Source organism: Lolium rigidum, chromosome 1, assembly GCF_022539505.1.
Source record: "Lolium rigidum isolate FL_2022 chromosome 1, APGP_CSIRO_Lrig_0.1, whole genome shotgun sequence".
NCBI classification, from domain to species: domain Eukaryota; kingdom Viridiplantae; phylum Streptophyta; class Magnoliopsida; order Poales; family Poaceae; genus Lolium; species Lolium rigidum.
Genome location: NC_061508.1, coordinates 344,048,023 through 344,065,163, shown reverse-complemented (window position 1 = coordinate 344,065,163; position 17,141 = coordinate 344,048,023). Strand labels below are relative to the sequence as shown.

Genomic DNA, 17,141 nt, shown 5'->3' with positions numbered 1-17,141 from the left:
CCTCATCTTCGGGATGGGAACCCGAAGTCCTCAAAGTGCCTTGAGAGTAGGAGGCCTGAATTTGAGGCAAAAGGCGTTTCATGCTCGTGAAACATCTGTCCAGTAGCACCACAGTCCTGGCGGGCTCCAAAAGGGTACAGTGCCGGCTAATGAGCTGCCGCACACAGCACCATTTGTACTTATCAAATTGCACCAAGCTCTCTTTGTACTTGCACGGGGGAAGACCACCAATCTTGGAGTTTCTGCTGCCTAGACAAACAGCAACTGGCTCATATTCCCCCTGGCGTCATAACCAGAGTTATAAAGTTCCTGGGGGACCATGTAGATGGTGGGTTGCTGCGAGTCACCATATACTGCAGGAACTGCGCTGCACAATTTCTTTAGCATTATCTTAAAATAGCGCTTGTTTACATGCATGTCGCTGATCTCTGAGGAAAAGACCAATACACAGTTAAATTTTACCTAGTTCTTAATTTCAATCCTCGTCTCATTGATGAAGTTGGAGTTTTGACAATGCAAGAACAAAAGAAGGTCAGTTTAGTCAAAACACAATATATTTTTATGCTGCAGATTGGCATGGGTTTGTAATCTGCAGGGATATCCTCAACTAAACCTAGCTCTCAAAGATGGCTGAGGCTAAAACTATTATTCCAAAACTTTCCAAGTTACATTCTTGTGCATGTACTGATGTAGCAGGTAGTTTATTTGCATTGGTGAACTAGCCATTTTTAATTTTTTATAGTGTGATGTTAACACAAAACTGTGCTCATGCTGATACAGTGATCTAACAGGCCGTATAGTATCCTAGAAGCTATCGACTCAGAATTTATTCCTGGTACGGTATACTGATGTTAACTCAAAAGTAATGGAATAGGTACATCATCGTATAAACTGTCTATATTTATGTACTGTTGACTGATCATATCTGAGATACAACAAAATTCCTTTCGGACTGATGCTAAATTATCAGTACACGTTGAGATATGTTGCTTTATTCTGTTGAGTATTCTCAGCTACTTTTCTTAATGATCGCAATTTGCATAAAGCAGCCAGTTAGCATCACATCCGGAGCAAAAAAGTATATACTGATGGTCATGGTGACAGTATCAAGCTGGCGTGAATAGCTTCCGGCAGTTCGTGTGAACCATAGGTGGACGCCACATAGTTCAGAGGATGATAGATGCATCGTAGCACATGAAAATAATGGTGGGGATCTTGTTTCCTTTTTTATTGATATGATAAAATAGTTTTTTCCCTGATTATTCTAGGAATATATAGCCCTGAAAGCTAACAAGATGACTGAAACCCACTTGCACCACGATTATGAATACATAATCCGAGCAAGCTTATATGTATTTTTTAAAATATCAATATCTGGATATACCTGATCATAACAATGCAAAACTATCTAGTCTAGATTCAAAAGCACTGCAATCAAACATTTTATGGTAGTTTGGGTAGGTTGAAATGTGATATTACATGCCTAGATTTATGTATATGTGGTCCAAGTATTTCCAAAATATTTGGAAGTTATCTATTTATTTTGAGTATGTATATATTTCTGTGTATGCCTCAAAACTGAATTTCTGAAAAAAAAAGTATATTCGTGAATTTCTGCACATGAAAGCATAGCGCCTGGCACCATGAAGCCTCGATTTTTTTTTTCGATAAAGGAGCAACAGCCCCAGCCTCTGCATCAATTGATGCACACGGCCTTTTATTAAACATATAAAGTATCAAGTATCAAGTAACAAGTACGAAAGAAAGAAAAACAATCATGGGTCCGTCATGGTTGCCACATAAACCAACCAACGGAACAGCAAACATCTAAATAGGCTAGCCATACTCTATCCTATTAATGTGTCGCCACCCAGTAGCCCGGTAATAGAAGTCCTGAGTAAGCACCAGCAGTCTGTTGCAACCAGTATCCATATCCTTGCGCTGCTCCTCCGGTAGCAGGAAAGCCCATAACTGTATCCAATGCACAGCTCGAAGAATGACCTGCAAAAAGTTAGTACCCTTTTGATTATTAAAAATCATATCATTTCTAGTGTTCCATATTGCCCAACATATAGCAGATATACCAATCCTAATTTTCTGCTTATCTTTCTTCGGAACTCCATACAACCAGTTCCCAAACATATTATTAATACTAGTTGGTGGCGGAATATTATAAGCAAAGTAAATCATCCGCCAAATAATAGTAGCAAAGGGGCATGTAAGAAACAAATGATGGACCGTTTCATTAGTACTACAGAAACAACACTTTTGAGATCCTGTCCACCTACGTTTTGCCAAATTGTCCTTAGTAAGTAAGACCTTATTATTAAGAAACCACATGAAGATTTTTATTTTTAAAGGGATCTTGAGTTTCCATAAATATTTGCGTAAGAATCTAGTATGACCATTCATATAATCAAGATACATAGACTTAACAGTGAACATTCCGGAATCTGTAAGCTTCCATACAAACTTATCAGGTTCATCTGTGAGATTAATGGTAATAAGTCGTTGACACAAATGCAACCATTCCATATATTTATGGTCATTAAGGCCTCTCCTAAAAGTAATGTTCAACGGATTTTGAGCCAACACTGTGGAAACCAGAACATCTCTATGTTGTGCAATATTGTAAAGAGAGGGATATTGTTGTGATAAAGGAACATCCCCTAGCCACACATCCTCCCAAAAGCGCACCGAACTACCATCACCAACATTGAAAAATCCTCTACTGAAAAAATCAGATTTAACTTTCATAAGACCTTTCCAAAAAGGCGAATCCGTTGGTTTCGCCTCAACTTGCGGTAGAGTTTTAGAATGTAAATACTTGTTGTGCAAAATTTGTTGCCACATACCCTCTTCAGTTAAAAGTTTGTAAAGCCATTTACTCAGTAAGCATTTGTTCTTTAATTCCAGAACTTCGATACCCAAACCTCCCTGATCCTTCGGTCTACATATTATATTCCATTTAGATAGTCTATATCTTTTCTTTTTCTCATCAGATTGCCAGAAGAAATTAGATCTATAAAAATCTAGTCTTTTTCGAACCCCCACCGGAATCTCCATGAAGGATAACATAAACATTGATAGACTTGTTAAGACCGAATTGATGAGAACTAACCTATCCCCATAAGAAAGCATTTTACTACGCCAGCATCCTAATTTTGAAGCAAAACGACTTTCAACCGGATTCCATTCAGCATTCCTCAAAATTCGATGATGAATAGGTATACCCAAATATTTAAAAGGTAAAGCGCCCGCTTCACAACCAAAAATCTGCATATATTGTTGTTCAATATCCTTTGCTTTACCAAAACAGAATATCTCACTTTTATGAAAATTAATTTTCAGACCAGAGAGCTGCTCAAAAATACATAGAATTAATTTCATATTTAGTGCTTTGACAATATCATGTTCCATGAATAAAATTGTGTCATCAGCATATTGTAGGATAGAAATTCCCCCCTCGACTAAATGAGGTAAAAGACCCCCAATCTGACCCGCTTCCTTAGCCCTTGCAATAATAATAGCTAGCATATCCGCCACAATGTTAAAAAGAATTGGAGATAAAGGATCACCCTGTCTCAAACCTTTCCTAGTTTGGAAATTATGTCCGATATCATCATTCACCCTAATCCCCACACTTCCACCTTGCACATATTGTCTAATTCGATCACACCAGATTTCATCAAACCCTTTCATACGCAAGACTTGTTGTAAAAATGGCCATTTAACTTTATCATATGCCTTCTCAAAATCAATTTTGAAGAGCACACCATCTAATTTTTTCCTATGCAGTTCATGAATGGACTCATGAAGCACAACCACTCCCTCCAAAATATGTCTGCCCGGCATGAATGCAGTCTGAGTAGGTTTGATCACATTATGAGCAACCTCCGAAATACGGATAGTAGCCACTTTAGTAAAGATCTTAAAAATCACATTAAGTAAACAAATAGGACGGTACTGTTGTATTTGTGTCGCATTATCTTTTTTTGGAAGCAGAGTAATAACCCCAAAATTAAGCCTATGTAACGGTAACTCTCCTCTCTGGAAGGACATAAAAAGCGCCATTAAATCCAATTTTATTACTTCCCAAAAGGTTTGATAAAACTCCGCCGGAAACCCATCAGGCCCCGGCGCTTTATTATGTTTCATCTGTGAGATCGCCTCATAAACTTCCTCGAGAGAGTAATCTTTGATCAGAAGTTCATTTTCAGCCGCAGAAACTTGAGGAATATCATCAACTCTATCCTCCACCATTAGTATGGAATTGTGTTGCGGCTCACCAAAAAGTTTTTTGTAATATTCAGTAATGTAAGTTTTTAGGTTATCATCCCCAACAATTGTACCCTCGTCCTGTTCTAATTGAAAAATCTTCTTCTTCCTATGCTTCCCATTAGCAATTAAGTGAAAATATTTTGTATTATCACCCCCTTCCTCTACATACTTAACCTTGGCTCGTTGTGCCCATTTTGTTTCCTCCGCCCTTCTAAGTTTGTTCAACTTATCATTAGCCAATTTCAACTCATCCCTTTCAACATTAGATAGCGGACAAGTTTCCGCTTTAATATCCAGGAAATCAATAATTTGAAGTAACCTCTCCTTTTCTAGTTTATATTTTCCACTAAGATTTTTCGCCCATCCCCTTAAGAATCTTCGTAGGTGTCTAATCTTTTTTTGCCAAGTGTCTATTGGTGATACCCCCATTGGAGCTGCAACCCACTCAGCTGCCACCAAATCATAGAATCCGTCTTGTTGCAACCAAGACAACTCAAAAGAGAAACGAGCTTTGTTTCCTAAATGTGCATGGTTTCCTGAATCAATAAGAAGAGGTGTGTGATCAGACCCCGACCGAGATAACGCCCTAACCGACACCAATGGAAATTTTTGTTCCCACTCCACACTAGCAAGCACACGATCCAGCTTTTCATAAGTAGGGGTCACTCGACGACTAGCCCACGTATATTGACGGCCCGAGAGAGCAATTTCTTTCAAATTTAAACTTTCAATAATGGCATTAAAAATGAAGGGCCATCGAGGATTATAATTATCATTACTTTTATCCTCGGGTTTTCGAAGTATATTGAAATCACCAGCAAGAAGTAAAGGCAGAGTCTCGGCCTCACATATCCGCACCAACTCAGACAAGAAAGCATGTTTAAGAGAATCCTGTGCAGCTCCATACACTGGTACCAAAACCCACTCAAAACCATCAATTTTTGATTTTAAAGATAATTTGACACAGAATTCACCATTAACTACTGTATTAACTTTCAAAGTGTTAGTATTAATGCCGACCAAAATACCTCCCGACCGGCCCTGAGGTGGCAAACAGAACCAACTAAACTCCTTCCCACAAGATAAGTCTCTAAGGAAAGGAACAGTAAAATTTGATCTTCCTGTTTCCAAAAGCGCTATATAGTCTAACCGATATTCCCTAATAGCTTCTTTGACAAACAGGTGTTTTCCCGGATCACCAAAACCTTCACTATTCCAAGTTAAACCACACAGAGAATTCATCGCCATCTAACTATATTTTTTATTTCTGATTCTGTTACTTCGTCTAACCTTAGTCTTATCATAAGACTTTTTCTTTCTATTACATCTTATCTTATTTGTTACAGTGGATGCACAAGGCAAATCAGTATCTAATAGAAAATCCTCATCATCTAGATCTCCAACTAAATCAGACGCACGTGAGACAATAAGACAAGGCAATTGTTCCGCACTTTTATCTAACACAGACTCATTCTTTTTTAGGATCGTTAGTGTCCTTTGGAATTCATTCTCTTTAATTATATGCGCCGCATTAATTTGCGCTGTAAAAGAACTACCCATAGAGACTCCCAAAACAGTAGCATTATGGATAATCTGTTCATCTGAAAAATTAAGTAACGAGTGTGGCTGAGAGATACCTTGTGCAAAGCTTTCATTACGCCTTTGAGCCAGTAGCATAGCTTTTTCTAGCTGAGTCGCATCAGCATTTGGTTGCGCTCTAAGTCTTCCACTTGACCGAATACCTTTTGCCTCTTGTGATTTAATGCCTCCATACGCAATCACCTCATCAGAAAATAAAGCTGGAGATACCGGCGTGGTCATTATACCCGGTGTGGTACTCATCTTGGTAGCCAAGCCTGCCATATCCTTAACCGGCAATGGCAAGGTAGAAACAGTTGTATTCGTCGTAGAATTCCGTTTTGGTGTTACCGTATGCACATACGTACGCTTTGAAGTACCCAGAGGCGAACTGGTAAGGCCCTTTGTTGCATTAACCAGCGATGAAGATATAGGCGTCGAGGACAAAACCCGCGCCGTCGACGAGGAGACCGCCCGAGGCATGGACGACGCGGTGCTGCATGCGCCATTCGCCGCGCTGATCGGCGTCTCAGTCGACGCACCGACGTCCCCCCTGCATGCGCCATGTACAGCTCCTCCCGACGCCCCGATCGACGTCTGCTGTGTGCATGTGTCAGGCACACACACAACAATCTCCTTCCCTTGTGGCGCTCGCTGTGTGCATGTGCCATGCATACACACAGCGGCCTCCACCACCCTCTGATCAACAAGATTAATCCTGCGGCTGCCTTGTTCATCATACATAAGATTAGCCTCCAGTTCATCAACACTGGTCTCAGCCGGGTACAAGGAGTCACCATTCCCATCACACAAGTCCAGGTCCGCCGCAGTACTAAAAAACGGTTCAAGCCATTTAGGATTCGAATCAACCAAATCACAAACTGAAGATGTAAAAGCATTATCATACCTAGGTGTAGCATGCACAATCAAATTCTCATTATTTTGAGCCCCTTTAATTGGAGAAACAGCAATAGATGTACCAGCAGAGGGATCCGGATGAGATGGTTCATAATCAGAATCTTTGCTTTCCTCCTCATTCTTCTTCCTCTTGACTTCTCTGTCGATATCATCACCAGAGTTCTTAGTAGGGCCATCATGGTCCATGTCATCATCCTTATGCATATCTTCAGACACACCATCGTCAACTGTTGTTGGAGCCCTTAAGCCCTCCACTTCAAAACTGAGTCGGAAGAAATCATTACGAATCTTGACATCAAGGCTAGTGGGAATAAGAGCAGGATCCAAACAACTTATGCAGATTCGCAAAACATTATTTGCCCTTGTGTAAGGTATATCAATATCTGTAGTCTCACCAAAAATATCACCAAAAGCCCATAAAGCTACAATCTCATCAAGAGCAAAAGGAGGAAAACCATGCACTCTGACCCACACCTCTTCTGCCGTCCAAACAGGTTCTACATCTTTTCTCCAAAAATCAAAGGACAAAGTAATTTGTGATTTCGGTACACAAAATTTGCCAAAATGCTGAGCCTTAACCAAGTCACTTCTACTTGGAAAATTGACCCTGAATACATTATCTTCCATTTGCTGAACATCCCATTGGTACTGATCATCAGGCATCAGAAACTGCAACTGTGCTATTAATTCAGGTATGGTCATGATCCCTCCTTCAACAGCCACCTTACCCAACCTAGTGTTCTCAACACGAGGCCGAACATCACCAGACAGTGGTATCTTCCAAAAAGTTAAATCTACATGTGAAGCCTCGATTAATTAGTACCATCCAGATTTAAATGCAGCTTATAACAAATAGTATCTTCTGCTAAGTGAAACTACAATTCAGAATTGAATGCTATAATCACATTCCTTTTGATGTGTTAAAAAGAATGGAGAAGGTTATAGACCTGAACGTCCTGGATTAGTCCAGATGTTGCGAATGGCCCCGATAAGCTCATAGTGTTCTGGTGCTGGGGCTGACGCGGTATGGACTTCATTCACAAATGACACAACGGGGTATCTGGAAAACGCAGTGTTATGGACAAAATGAAGATTAAATAAAGATGATTTGACAAGCAGAAAATGATAGCCCACGGCACCCTGCATAAGTCGACGAGTTTGGCAGCAGTACCCACACAAATAACACAATGCATCTATCATTCGGTTTACTACTCATGATGTTTAGGATTTGCACTACTCATATGTTTCACCAAGTTCGCATAAACTTCCAAAAGAAAAACCCAAAATAAAGAAATCTCAAGACAATAGTCCTGAGAAAGACTCTGATGCTTACTAGGTTAGTACATGTGAAGTTGTACTGAACAGCCAGAGTTCGAGCCTCACCACCCCCTCAAGACAATAGTCCTGGAGCACAAAAAAACTGAACCAAGAACAACACGTTTTTTTTTTATAAAAAGAGCAAAAGAATGGGGAGGACAACGCAGGCTGTGGTCATAATCCAAGCCAGATTCGATCTCGTGTATATTCTTTTCTATTTTCTTGTAGTGAACATTAGGCCTGGTTTTGATGTACTGACCTACGAGATGGAGTATCAACTTGATGCTCCCAGGTGCCAAGCTTTGGTTTGGCGCCCACCATCTCACTCTGAGGCTCGCCCATGTTGCTCATGTCGTCGTTACCGCTCATGTCGCTCATGGTGCTGATCTGAACTTAGGGAAGAAGATAGAGTGGCAAAGACGCAAAGTGCATAATCAAGCTGGGAGCAGCTGATCTAGATCGACTATAGAGAGCTTTGGATAAAGGCAGGCAATAGCTAAACTAATGATGGTTAAAGAGAGTGACTGTGGGTGCCATTTGTTGGAGGACTATGACCGTCTCTCGATGTATATAAAGGGAAAGAAAGAGAGTTTTGGATACTAGATGAGAACATAAGAGTAAATAGAAAAAGGAAACTGCTTGCTCTGCTTTCTTTACTTTTCGCTCCCGCTCATTCTCTTATGTAGTTGTGGGTGTTAGAGATATATTAGGTAGTATTAGATGTCACGGGATTTGTATAGGATTTGTCATTCATCTCCTGCCTTATCTCTAGGAGACCTTCTTAGCCTCCAAGTCTTGTACCCTATATATACTCGCCCATGAGGCGCAATACAACATCCAGCATATTCCGCCAATCTCTCTCCCTCTCTATCCTTCTACATGGTATCAGCCGCAAGTTCCTGACCTAGCCGTCGCACAGCTTCCGCGCCGCGCCGCCCCCGGGGAGGTCTCTCCATGGCCTACTCCGGGGGCCGCGCAACCCGTATGAGGGTTCGTCCGCCGATCTGTTGATCCGCTGCCCTCGAGTCCTTTTTTTTTCCAATCCGTAGATTGGTTTTCTTTTTGCTCCGCCGGTCGCTCGACCGGCGTTTTCTTTTTTTTGGTTTTGCCGATCATAGATCGGATTGAGTCGCCCACCGCCGCCGTCATCACGCGCCTCTACTCCAACCTCGGCATCGACTGCACCGGCCATCTTCATCAACCGCGCGGCACGGCTGCACGCGTCAAACACGGGACGCCTACGTGCGACGCAGCAGGCTGTCTCGCCCGCGCGGTCTCCATCGCTGGTCCGTCTTCGCCGTCATCGCCCGGGACATCACCGACAACGTCGCCAACGACTCCAATCTGCGGCACGTCGTCCACGCCATGGCGCGTACAGCGCCGCCGTCGGTCTGATCAACCGACCGCGCGCACGTCTCCGCCAAGCACGTCCCCGAGCATGCGCCTACCACCGATCGAGCTACGGGCTGCCGCTGCGTCGCCCCTTCGGGCCGCAGCGCCGCCGCCTTTGGTCCATGCTACCGGCCTCCGACGCGCCTTCCAAGACGCGTACGTCGCTGGTGGCGTCCCGCTGCTGCACCGACTCGCGCCCTGCAGCTACGCCGGCCCCTCAGGCCGTGGCGTCGCCGCACGCGGTCGCCTTCGCCGTCCCCCGCGCGTCGATGTCCGAGGCCACCACAGCGCCGCCCCTTCGGCGCGGGTCGCCTCCATCCGCGCATGGTCTTCGTCACGCCGCTGGGTCTTCCTCGCCTACTTCGTGTACCGCCGCCGCGCCCCCACCCCAGGTCGCCGCTGGGCTCGCCAACCGCTCCAGGTCGCGCTGAGCTCGCCGACCACCGCAACGCCCGTCTAGGCGTCCAGCATGACCACCCCTGGTCACCGCTGGGTTAGCCGCCTTCTACGTCTTCGTACACTACAGCTTCGCCGCCAGCGTCCTCGCTTCTTCCTCGACTACGTCACCTGCTACTCTACTCCGACACCCGTCGTCGAGACTCGCCTCTTCCCCGACTACACCACCTGCTCCTCTTCTCCGACACCCGTCGTCGAGACCTCCTCTACTAGTCTACTCCGACATGGCGCGCACTTTGTAATGTTCCCTACCCTCGCATGCCCGATGCGGCAACACCGGAAGTGCCTTCGTCCCCGACACGTTCCCGAGTCCGGCAAACTCGCGCCGGACGTCTCGTCTTCATCGGCTTCGACAACGTCTTCTTCGGCATCGCCTCTACGACTGCCTCGACCGCGTCACCGACTTCTTCTATGTGTACTCGGTTCTGGCAAAACCGAAGTATGCCTTCGTCCCCGACGTGCGCCCGGTTACGGCAAAACTAGGGCCGCACCTCGTCCTCGACGGCTCGGACTGCATCGACTTCGGCATCGACAACCTCCACGACTGCCTCGACGCGTCTCCGTCACTCTCCTCGCGCACTACGCGCTTGCGGCTACATCTACACCGGCACCCGCCCACGACATCGACCACGGCAATCCCTCGCGCGGCTCCCTCGACCAAGATTGCAGCACCCATGCTCTCGGCTACCTCGACATCGGCACAAAGGGCTACCACCTCGCCTGCGCCTCACCAGCTTCTTCTCCAGTCTGACCGTTCGCGACGCTACTCTTGTTCACGTCGCTACCGCTACGACTGCGGGGGGGTGTTAGAGATATATTAGGTAGTATTAGATGTCACGGGATTTGTATAGGATTTGTCATTCATCTCCTGCCTTATCTCTAGGAGACCTTCTTAGCCTCCAAGTCTTGTACCCTATATATACTCGCCCATGAGGCGCAATACAACATCCAGCATATTCCGCCAATCTCTCTCCCTCTCTATCCTTCTACAGTGGGAACTGATAATAGATAATCCAATTTATCAGACATTCATATCGTAAAATAAAAAATGGCCACGGTAATATCCGAATCCAGGTGAGCATAAAAATGGATGTGGTAGATACCCAAATTGGTTTTACAAATGCAAAAACAAATGTGATATTGGATTTTGCATCAAATGTGGATATGAAAATAGATATATCCATATCTGAATAAAATTATGTTAGCATATTTTTAGAATTTCTATCCCGATATGCCAATTATATTCAACAAAAAAACACTAACAAAGTGTAAAATGTGAGTGAAAAGCTGGCTGAGCACGGACCCGACCAATCTGGTGTGCATGTCGCTGGGTGACGAGGAAGGGGAGATGACAAGATGAGTTGGATGATGCAAACTTGGGCCGGTGCACTCTATTGGGAGGTGGGCGAACAACAAGACGACATGAACCGGTTGATGCTTCAGCCAGTTGCACAATAGAGTTTTCCTTTAACAAATTTTCAGACCATTAATTTGGTAAAAAATATGTAAATTATATGTCACAAACATTATACTATCTGAAACTTTTTAAACTATAAATCAAATGAAATAACTTTTATAGCATATATCTCATATTTTGTTGAACAAAATTAGTGGTCAAAGTTTTCTTAAAAGTACGTGCATGCCTTATGAAACGAACCGGGAGAGTACCTGAAATGCGTTATTGCCATTTTATACAAAAACGGCGGAAGTACTATTTTGTATTGCTGTAGTTTTTTATTAAGTAATGTATTTCGAAACACCGGGTACGACATACAAGTGTACACATATAAACCATACAAGTGTACACATATAAACACTCATAGAGAGTCTCGTTTTTTTGGGGGGGGGTGGGGGTGTGGGGGGGGGGGGATCATACAGAGTCTATTGAACAGCACTAGAGGCATGACGCTTAAAAAATGATGAAGTACTATGGACGGATAACATCGTCTCCAGCAAATCAAATAGGCCTTTGTAGTTTGTAGCAGAAAATGATATGGTCAATACAAACTGACAATTGGACTGCTTATAGATTTCCATTTGTGTACCCGGGGAAAACAAGCACTTATTTGTGAATCGGGACGTATATATCTATGGCAATGACTCAATTCAGTTTACAATAAGAGTACTGAATACAAGGGAATACATCAACACACAATCCGCTGAAGAAATATAAGCAACATTATGCAATCATCATACATGCGCATAGCATGCTACACATGGCCAAATTAAGATCGGAAGCAATTTAAATCTCCGGTCCATGGCTAGAGAGTATTGTAAACCGCCCCCAATACATGGTCCAGTTTTATTGAAAGCAGCAACTGAGATGTTCTCCGAACATAACATTACCGGCTAAGCTTACCTGTGTTGTGCTCTTACTTGGGGTTTGGGGGCTTGAAGTGGCGATAGACAGTGAAGAAGCTCTGCAGCACGGCCAGGGCGAGCAGGAGCAGGGCCGCGAGCACCGACATGATCACCCAGGGATTGGTGAAATAGTTGCGCACGAGCGCCGCGCGCCACTTGTGCCGCCTGCTGTCCCTGTACTTGTTCACCGCGCCCATTATGCCGACCAGGTAGTTGTCGGCGGACCAGTGCACCTGGGCGACTATGTCGCTGAAAAATCGCCAGGCAATGCTCCTTCTGCTGTTGAGATGGTTGACAAGGATGCCACGCAGGCCCAGGATCCTCATGTCCTCCGGCGAGGTGATGAGGCAGTTCATGAAGAAGGCGTAGGTGGAGACGTCCCGCGCGGTGTCCGGGTATGTCTGCTCAAACGCGATGAGGTTCCGGAACATTGACTCGCTGAAGTCGTCGAGCTCCAGCTGCGGGATCTCCAGCACGCCGCGGGCGAACTTGATGTCAAGGAAGCTCGTGGCATTCTTCCTCGTCTTGAACCGGATCCTGGCCTCCTTCAGCTCCTTGGCGCACGGGATCCACTGCGGGAGCTCCGACAGCAGCTCGCCACTCTGGCGATGGCGGGAATGCTGCTGGCGGTCAGTCGTCGGCCTGCCGACGGAGAGGTAGAAGAGGTGCAGCAGGTGGTGCACGTCGTCGCATGTGATGCTCGAGTTGTGCAGCATCTGGGGACGAAGGGTCCGGAAAAGCCTGAGGCTGCCACTCACGAGGAGCTCTTCTGACTCATCCTCGTTCCTGAGCTGCTGAAAAAGCTCCCGGATCACGAAGAAAGGGATCTGGTTCTCCAGCAGCAGCAGGTCGCGCGTCACCTGCCATAAACCTGAGTCCAGTCCTCATCGTCGTCAAACTGATCGCTGCCGCCATCAGCTTCCATTTTCGCGCGGCGCGCGTGCTTTAGCAGCGGTGTAGGATGAAGCAGCCGTCTTCTAGCATAAGTTGGGCCACCTGGTTGTCGCCGTTGCCCAAATCCATTGGCATTTCTTCAGAGTAGGATGCGCGAATTCGAGGCACGAGACCCTTCATGCTCTCGAAACAACCGTCCAGTAGCGCCGAAGTCCTTTCACGGTCCAAGAAACGACTATGCCGCCTGATGAGCTGCCGCAAACAGCACCATTTGTATTTCTGAAGCCGCCGAATTCCCGGAGGATGATGGCGAGGAACAGGCCTGCCCAGATAAACAGCAACCGGGATATGTTGTCGTCGGGGATTATGATCCAAGTTTGTAAGCTCCTCGGGGACCAAATAGATGGTGGGAGGCTGCGTTGGGTCACCATATTCTGCAGGAACCGCGCCATACAACTGGTCCAACATTGTCTTAAACATGGACGGAACTGACCGAACTGTTATGGTATTGGGGTCATTGGGGTCATCTGACAAGAATGAATATTGGAAAATACTTCACTAATTAGTACTTACGTAACTCACAAAAAAATTACTCCTAAAGTAATGTATGTTGATGAGATTCGATCTTATTAGCTCGATCTTGTAATAACTCTATTCTCCCTGGGTCAGACTATTCCAAAGAAAGCTCTCCTCTACCGAAGATGACACAATTGCATTAGAGATAATATAGAGATGATCTCATAGAGAATCTTTTTTATACTCGCTGGCCTTAAAATGGAGCTCGGCTACATTGACGTCCCTATTTTCGGACAAAAGAGCAATACACAGTTGAAAGTTTTACTCCATTCTGATTTTCTTTCTCATAAATTCTGATTTTGTTCCTAGAAGCAGTGTACAAACCAACTACCACCTAAGTTTAACTTACAACCTTCGACCCAAAACTAGTTAGGATGCAACCTTGAACTATCAATAATTATAGTTACTTTACCTTGTTTGGTATTAGAGTTTTTGTGGGGATAATCTCTAGCAAATTCCAAATCTCCACTTATCTATACTTTTTATAAAGCAAATCACCACCAACTGTAATTAATGTTAGTCTATCTCTACATGTAATTCATCCACATTATCTATTCCATTAGGCAAAAAAAAATTCCATGTCATCCCACTAACATTTATTATTGGTGTATCCTTACATGCTAGTTTTCACGAAATTATCAGGAGTACCAAACAAAGCCATAAGAGTATGGAAAGGTAGTTTTGGTTAGTTGGCATCTGAGTGAACTAGTCAAGGCTTGATTCGGCATCCTAGCAGGGATATAAATTGTACTATGTATAATTACCGCATAAAAGCCGCATCCACATATGTTTTGAAGATATGTATGAAGTTTTTAGAAAGCCAACGAATATGGATGTGGCCGGAACGGTCAGCCGGATATCCAACATATCCATAGCGGATATGGTGTTGTCTCTTTTAGTTACTGATTTTTTTGTGCGATTTCACTCCACCCGCGGTTGGGAACTAGTAATTCGTTAGGTCTACAACGATCTTGGATGGGCTCCTAATGAGCTATTTTTCACTATTTTTGTTTGTAGTTTTCCAGTAATTCTAGATACATGTTTGAAATTTTGGGTATTTTTTTGTTTAAACCGTTTATCTCCTTCGCTTGTAGTCATTTATCATTCAATTAGTGAAGCATAATCTCACGGATATGAACGTGGATTTTTTTTCCGATCATCTGAGTTCATCAAATAGGATTTTCTGATGAAATAAGACCAGCCCTATATGTCGAGATAATAGAGACCCCCTCCCCTCCTTCTATCCGCTCTCCCATGTTGCTATAGGGCGGCACCGTACCAACCCCTGCCACATGTCCCCCACCTCGCCGTCGTCACCGGCCTCCTCTCCTCCTTTCCCAATCCCCATCTTCTTCTCTCCTCCCTAAGAGGACGTCCCTCTCCATCGCCCCTCTCGTCCTCCTCGCCGAGAAAGATAGGTCGCGCGAGTTAACCCTAGCCAGTCCTCGTTTCCACGCCACACCATCCCATGGTGCTCGCTCTACTTGGGTGAGGTGTGACCCAGATCCTTGGATGGATCTGACGTGCGGGGTGGGCCTTCTTGTCCTCATGATCGTCACTCCCCTCTCCGACCGTTAGTGGAATCATATGTGGTGATGTGGTCACCATGGTTCCATCATGTCTTGCGCCGTTGTGCCGCATATATATGAATCACCCTTTGATCTCTCTTTGTTCCTGTAGTCCTCTAGCAACGTTAGCCTAGTTGCTTATACATGGTGTTGCGTCTGGTTGCTGGCAGCCATCCTAGTACCTAGGGGGGCTTGCTAGGTCGGGATTAGGCCATAGTTGATGTCGGCGATTTCTCCCCATTGCTTTTGGTGATGTTGGTTGTTTGGTCCTCACTAGGCCGATTGAAAGAGCATAGAGACCCCATGTGTGGTTTTTGTAATTAATGATAATCCCTATGGACTAATGTTTACAATGAGTTATATTTGTATTGTGTTGTCCATAGGCAATGCTTGAACTATATATTGGGTTCAAGGTTTGTCAACACCCGGATTTTTAAGTCCAGATGCCTATTATGCCATTCCTCGCAATCCCAGGAATATTGTTTTTGCGAGACATAATAGATTGATATCACAACACATCATTCATTACAATAATATTTGATCTATTGATCAATCACAAAACACATGGCGGAAGCGAAGTAGCGTAGTAGTAGTCCATCTATTCCACAGGCAACTGTTGACGTCAGGAGTGATCCTAGTTGTCGTAGACATCCTGCTGTCCTTCTTCCGGGTTCCGGTACTCTTCTTCATAGTCTGGCCATTTGAATAGCCAGGGACAAAGCCGCGAGTACTTCTTAAAGTACTCGCAAACTAATACTAAGGTAAGTTACACTATTTCACTAAAGAGGGTTCTAAGCTCTAGGTTCGTTTGCATAAAGCCAATTTTAGTTCACAAGCATTTAGTAAAGACTCAACATTTTCTAACTAACTCAAGTGGGAACATTAGTATCATTCCCACAACTCAGTTGTGATTCAAGTCAAGTCACCATTCACCATTCAACCTTTTCAAGAATCTGACACTGGAAACTGTATGGTCTTTCCAACCGTCCGTAACCGTGGACACGGCTATTCGAATAGGTTTACACTCTGCAGAGGTTGCACACTTGTGCCACAACATTTGATTACATCCGTCAGGGATAACCCCGAATCATCGTAACTCGGTACGCGGATCATCAACCTTAACCTTTCACTTATATATCCTAGTATAGGCACCTCTCCCCATGAGCTTGGCCTCCCAGTGAAGACAAACCGTCAGCCTGGGAACTGCACAGGGCTTGGCCGAACAATTCACCTCATTCACATCATTTCACTTTCAACGGAGGCAGCCTCGGCATAACCCCTATGATGCTTGTTCAGAGGGAACCCATACTAAGACACATAAACTTCCAGTTAAACCCTACCCATAATCAGGTATTGTGGGGGTACTTGTAAATTGGAAAGGTATCGCATCCAAACCAATATCAGTTTTAATCAAAAATCACCATCTTCTCCAAGTCATATTCACTTTCAAAAATTCATTCAAGTCACTTCACTTCACCAAGTTCCCATCTAGAGTAGTCAATTTTATTTGTTAGCAATAGCAACTAATCATGAGGGGTGCTTGATACGTCCAAAACGTATCTACTTTCCCGAACACTTTTGCTATTGTTTTGCCTCTAATTTGTGTGTTTTGGATACAACTAACACGGACTAACGCTGTTTTCAGCAGAACTATTCTGGTGTCTCGTTTTTGTGCAGAAATCCAACTTTCAGGAAAATCCTCGGAATTTATGCAGAAGGTCCTATTTTCCCAGAATATTGGCGGAGCCAGAAGGGCAAGCCAGGTGGGGGCCCGAGGGCCCCACACTAGGCCGGCGCGGC

General features: G+C 44.5%; 1 protein-coding gene and 1 pseudogene across 1 annotated transcript; one reads left to right on the top strand and one right to left on the bottom strand.

Annotated features, from left to right (window-relative positions):
• Nucleotides 1-249: 249 nt before the first annotated feature.
• On the bottom strand, nucleotides 250-8,472 carry LOC124664177. The gene is made up of 7 exons (XM_047201757.1): nucleotides 8,354-8,472; nucleotides 7,725-7,837; nucleotides 6,537-7,571; nucleotides 4,820-5,189; nucleotides 2,680-4,585; nucleotides 1,923-2,001; nucleotides 250-428 (listed from the first exon to the last, which is right to left on the bottom strand). The coding sequence occupies exons 1-7, from the start codon at nucleotides 8,470-8,472 to the stop codon at nucleotides 250-252; spliced, it is 3,801 nt and encodes a 1,266-aa protein (XP_047057713.1).
• A 3,727-nt stretch (nucleotides 8,473-12,199) lies between these two features.
• LOC124664166 lies at nucleotides 12,200-13,076 on the top strand (annotated as a pseudogene).
• The last annotated feature ends 4,065 nt before the right edge of the window (nucleotides 13,077-17,141 follow it).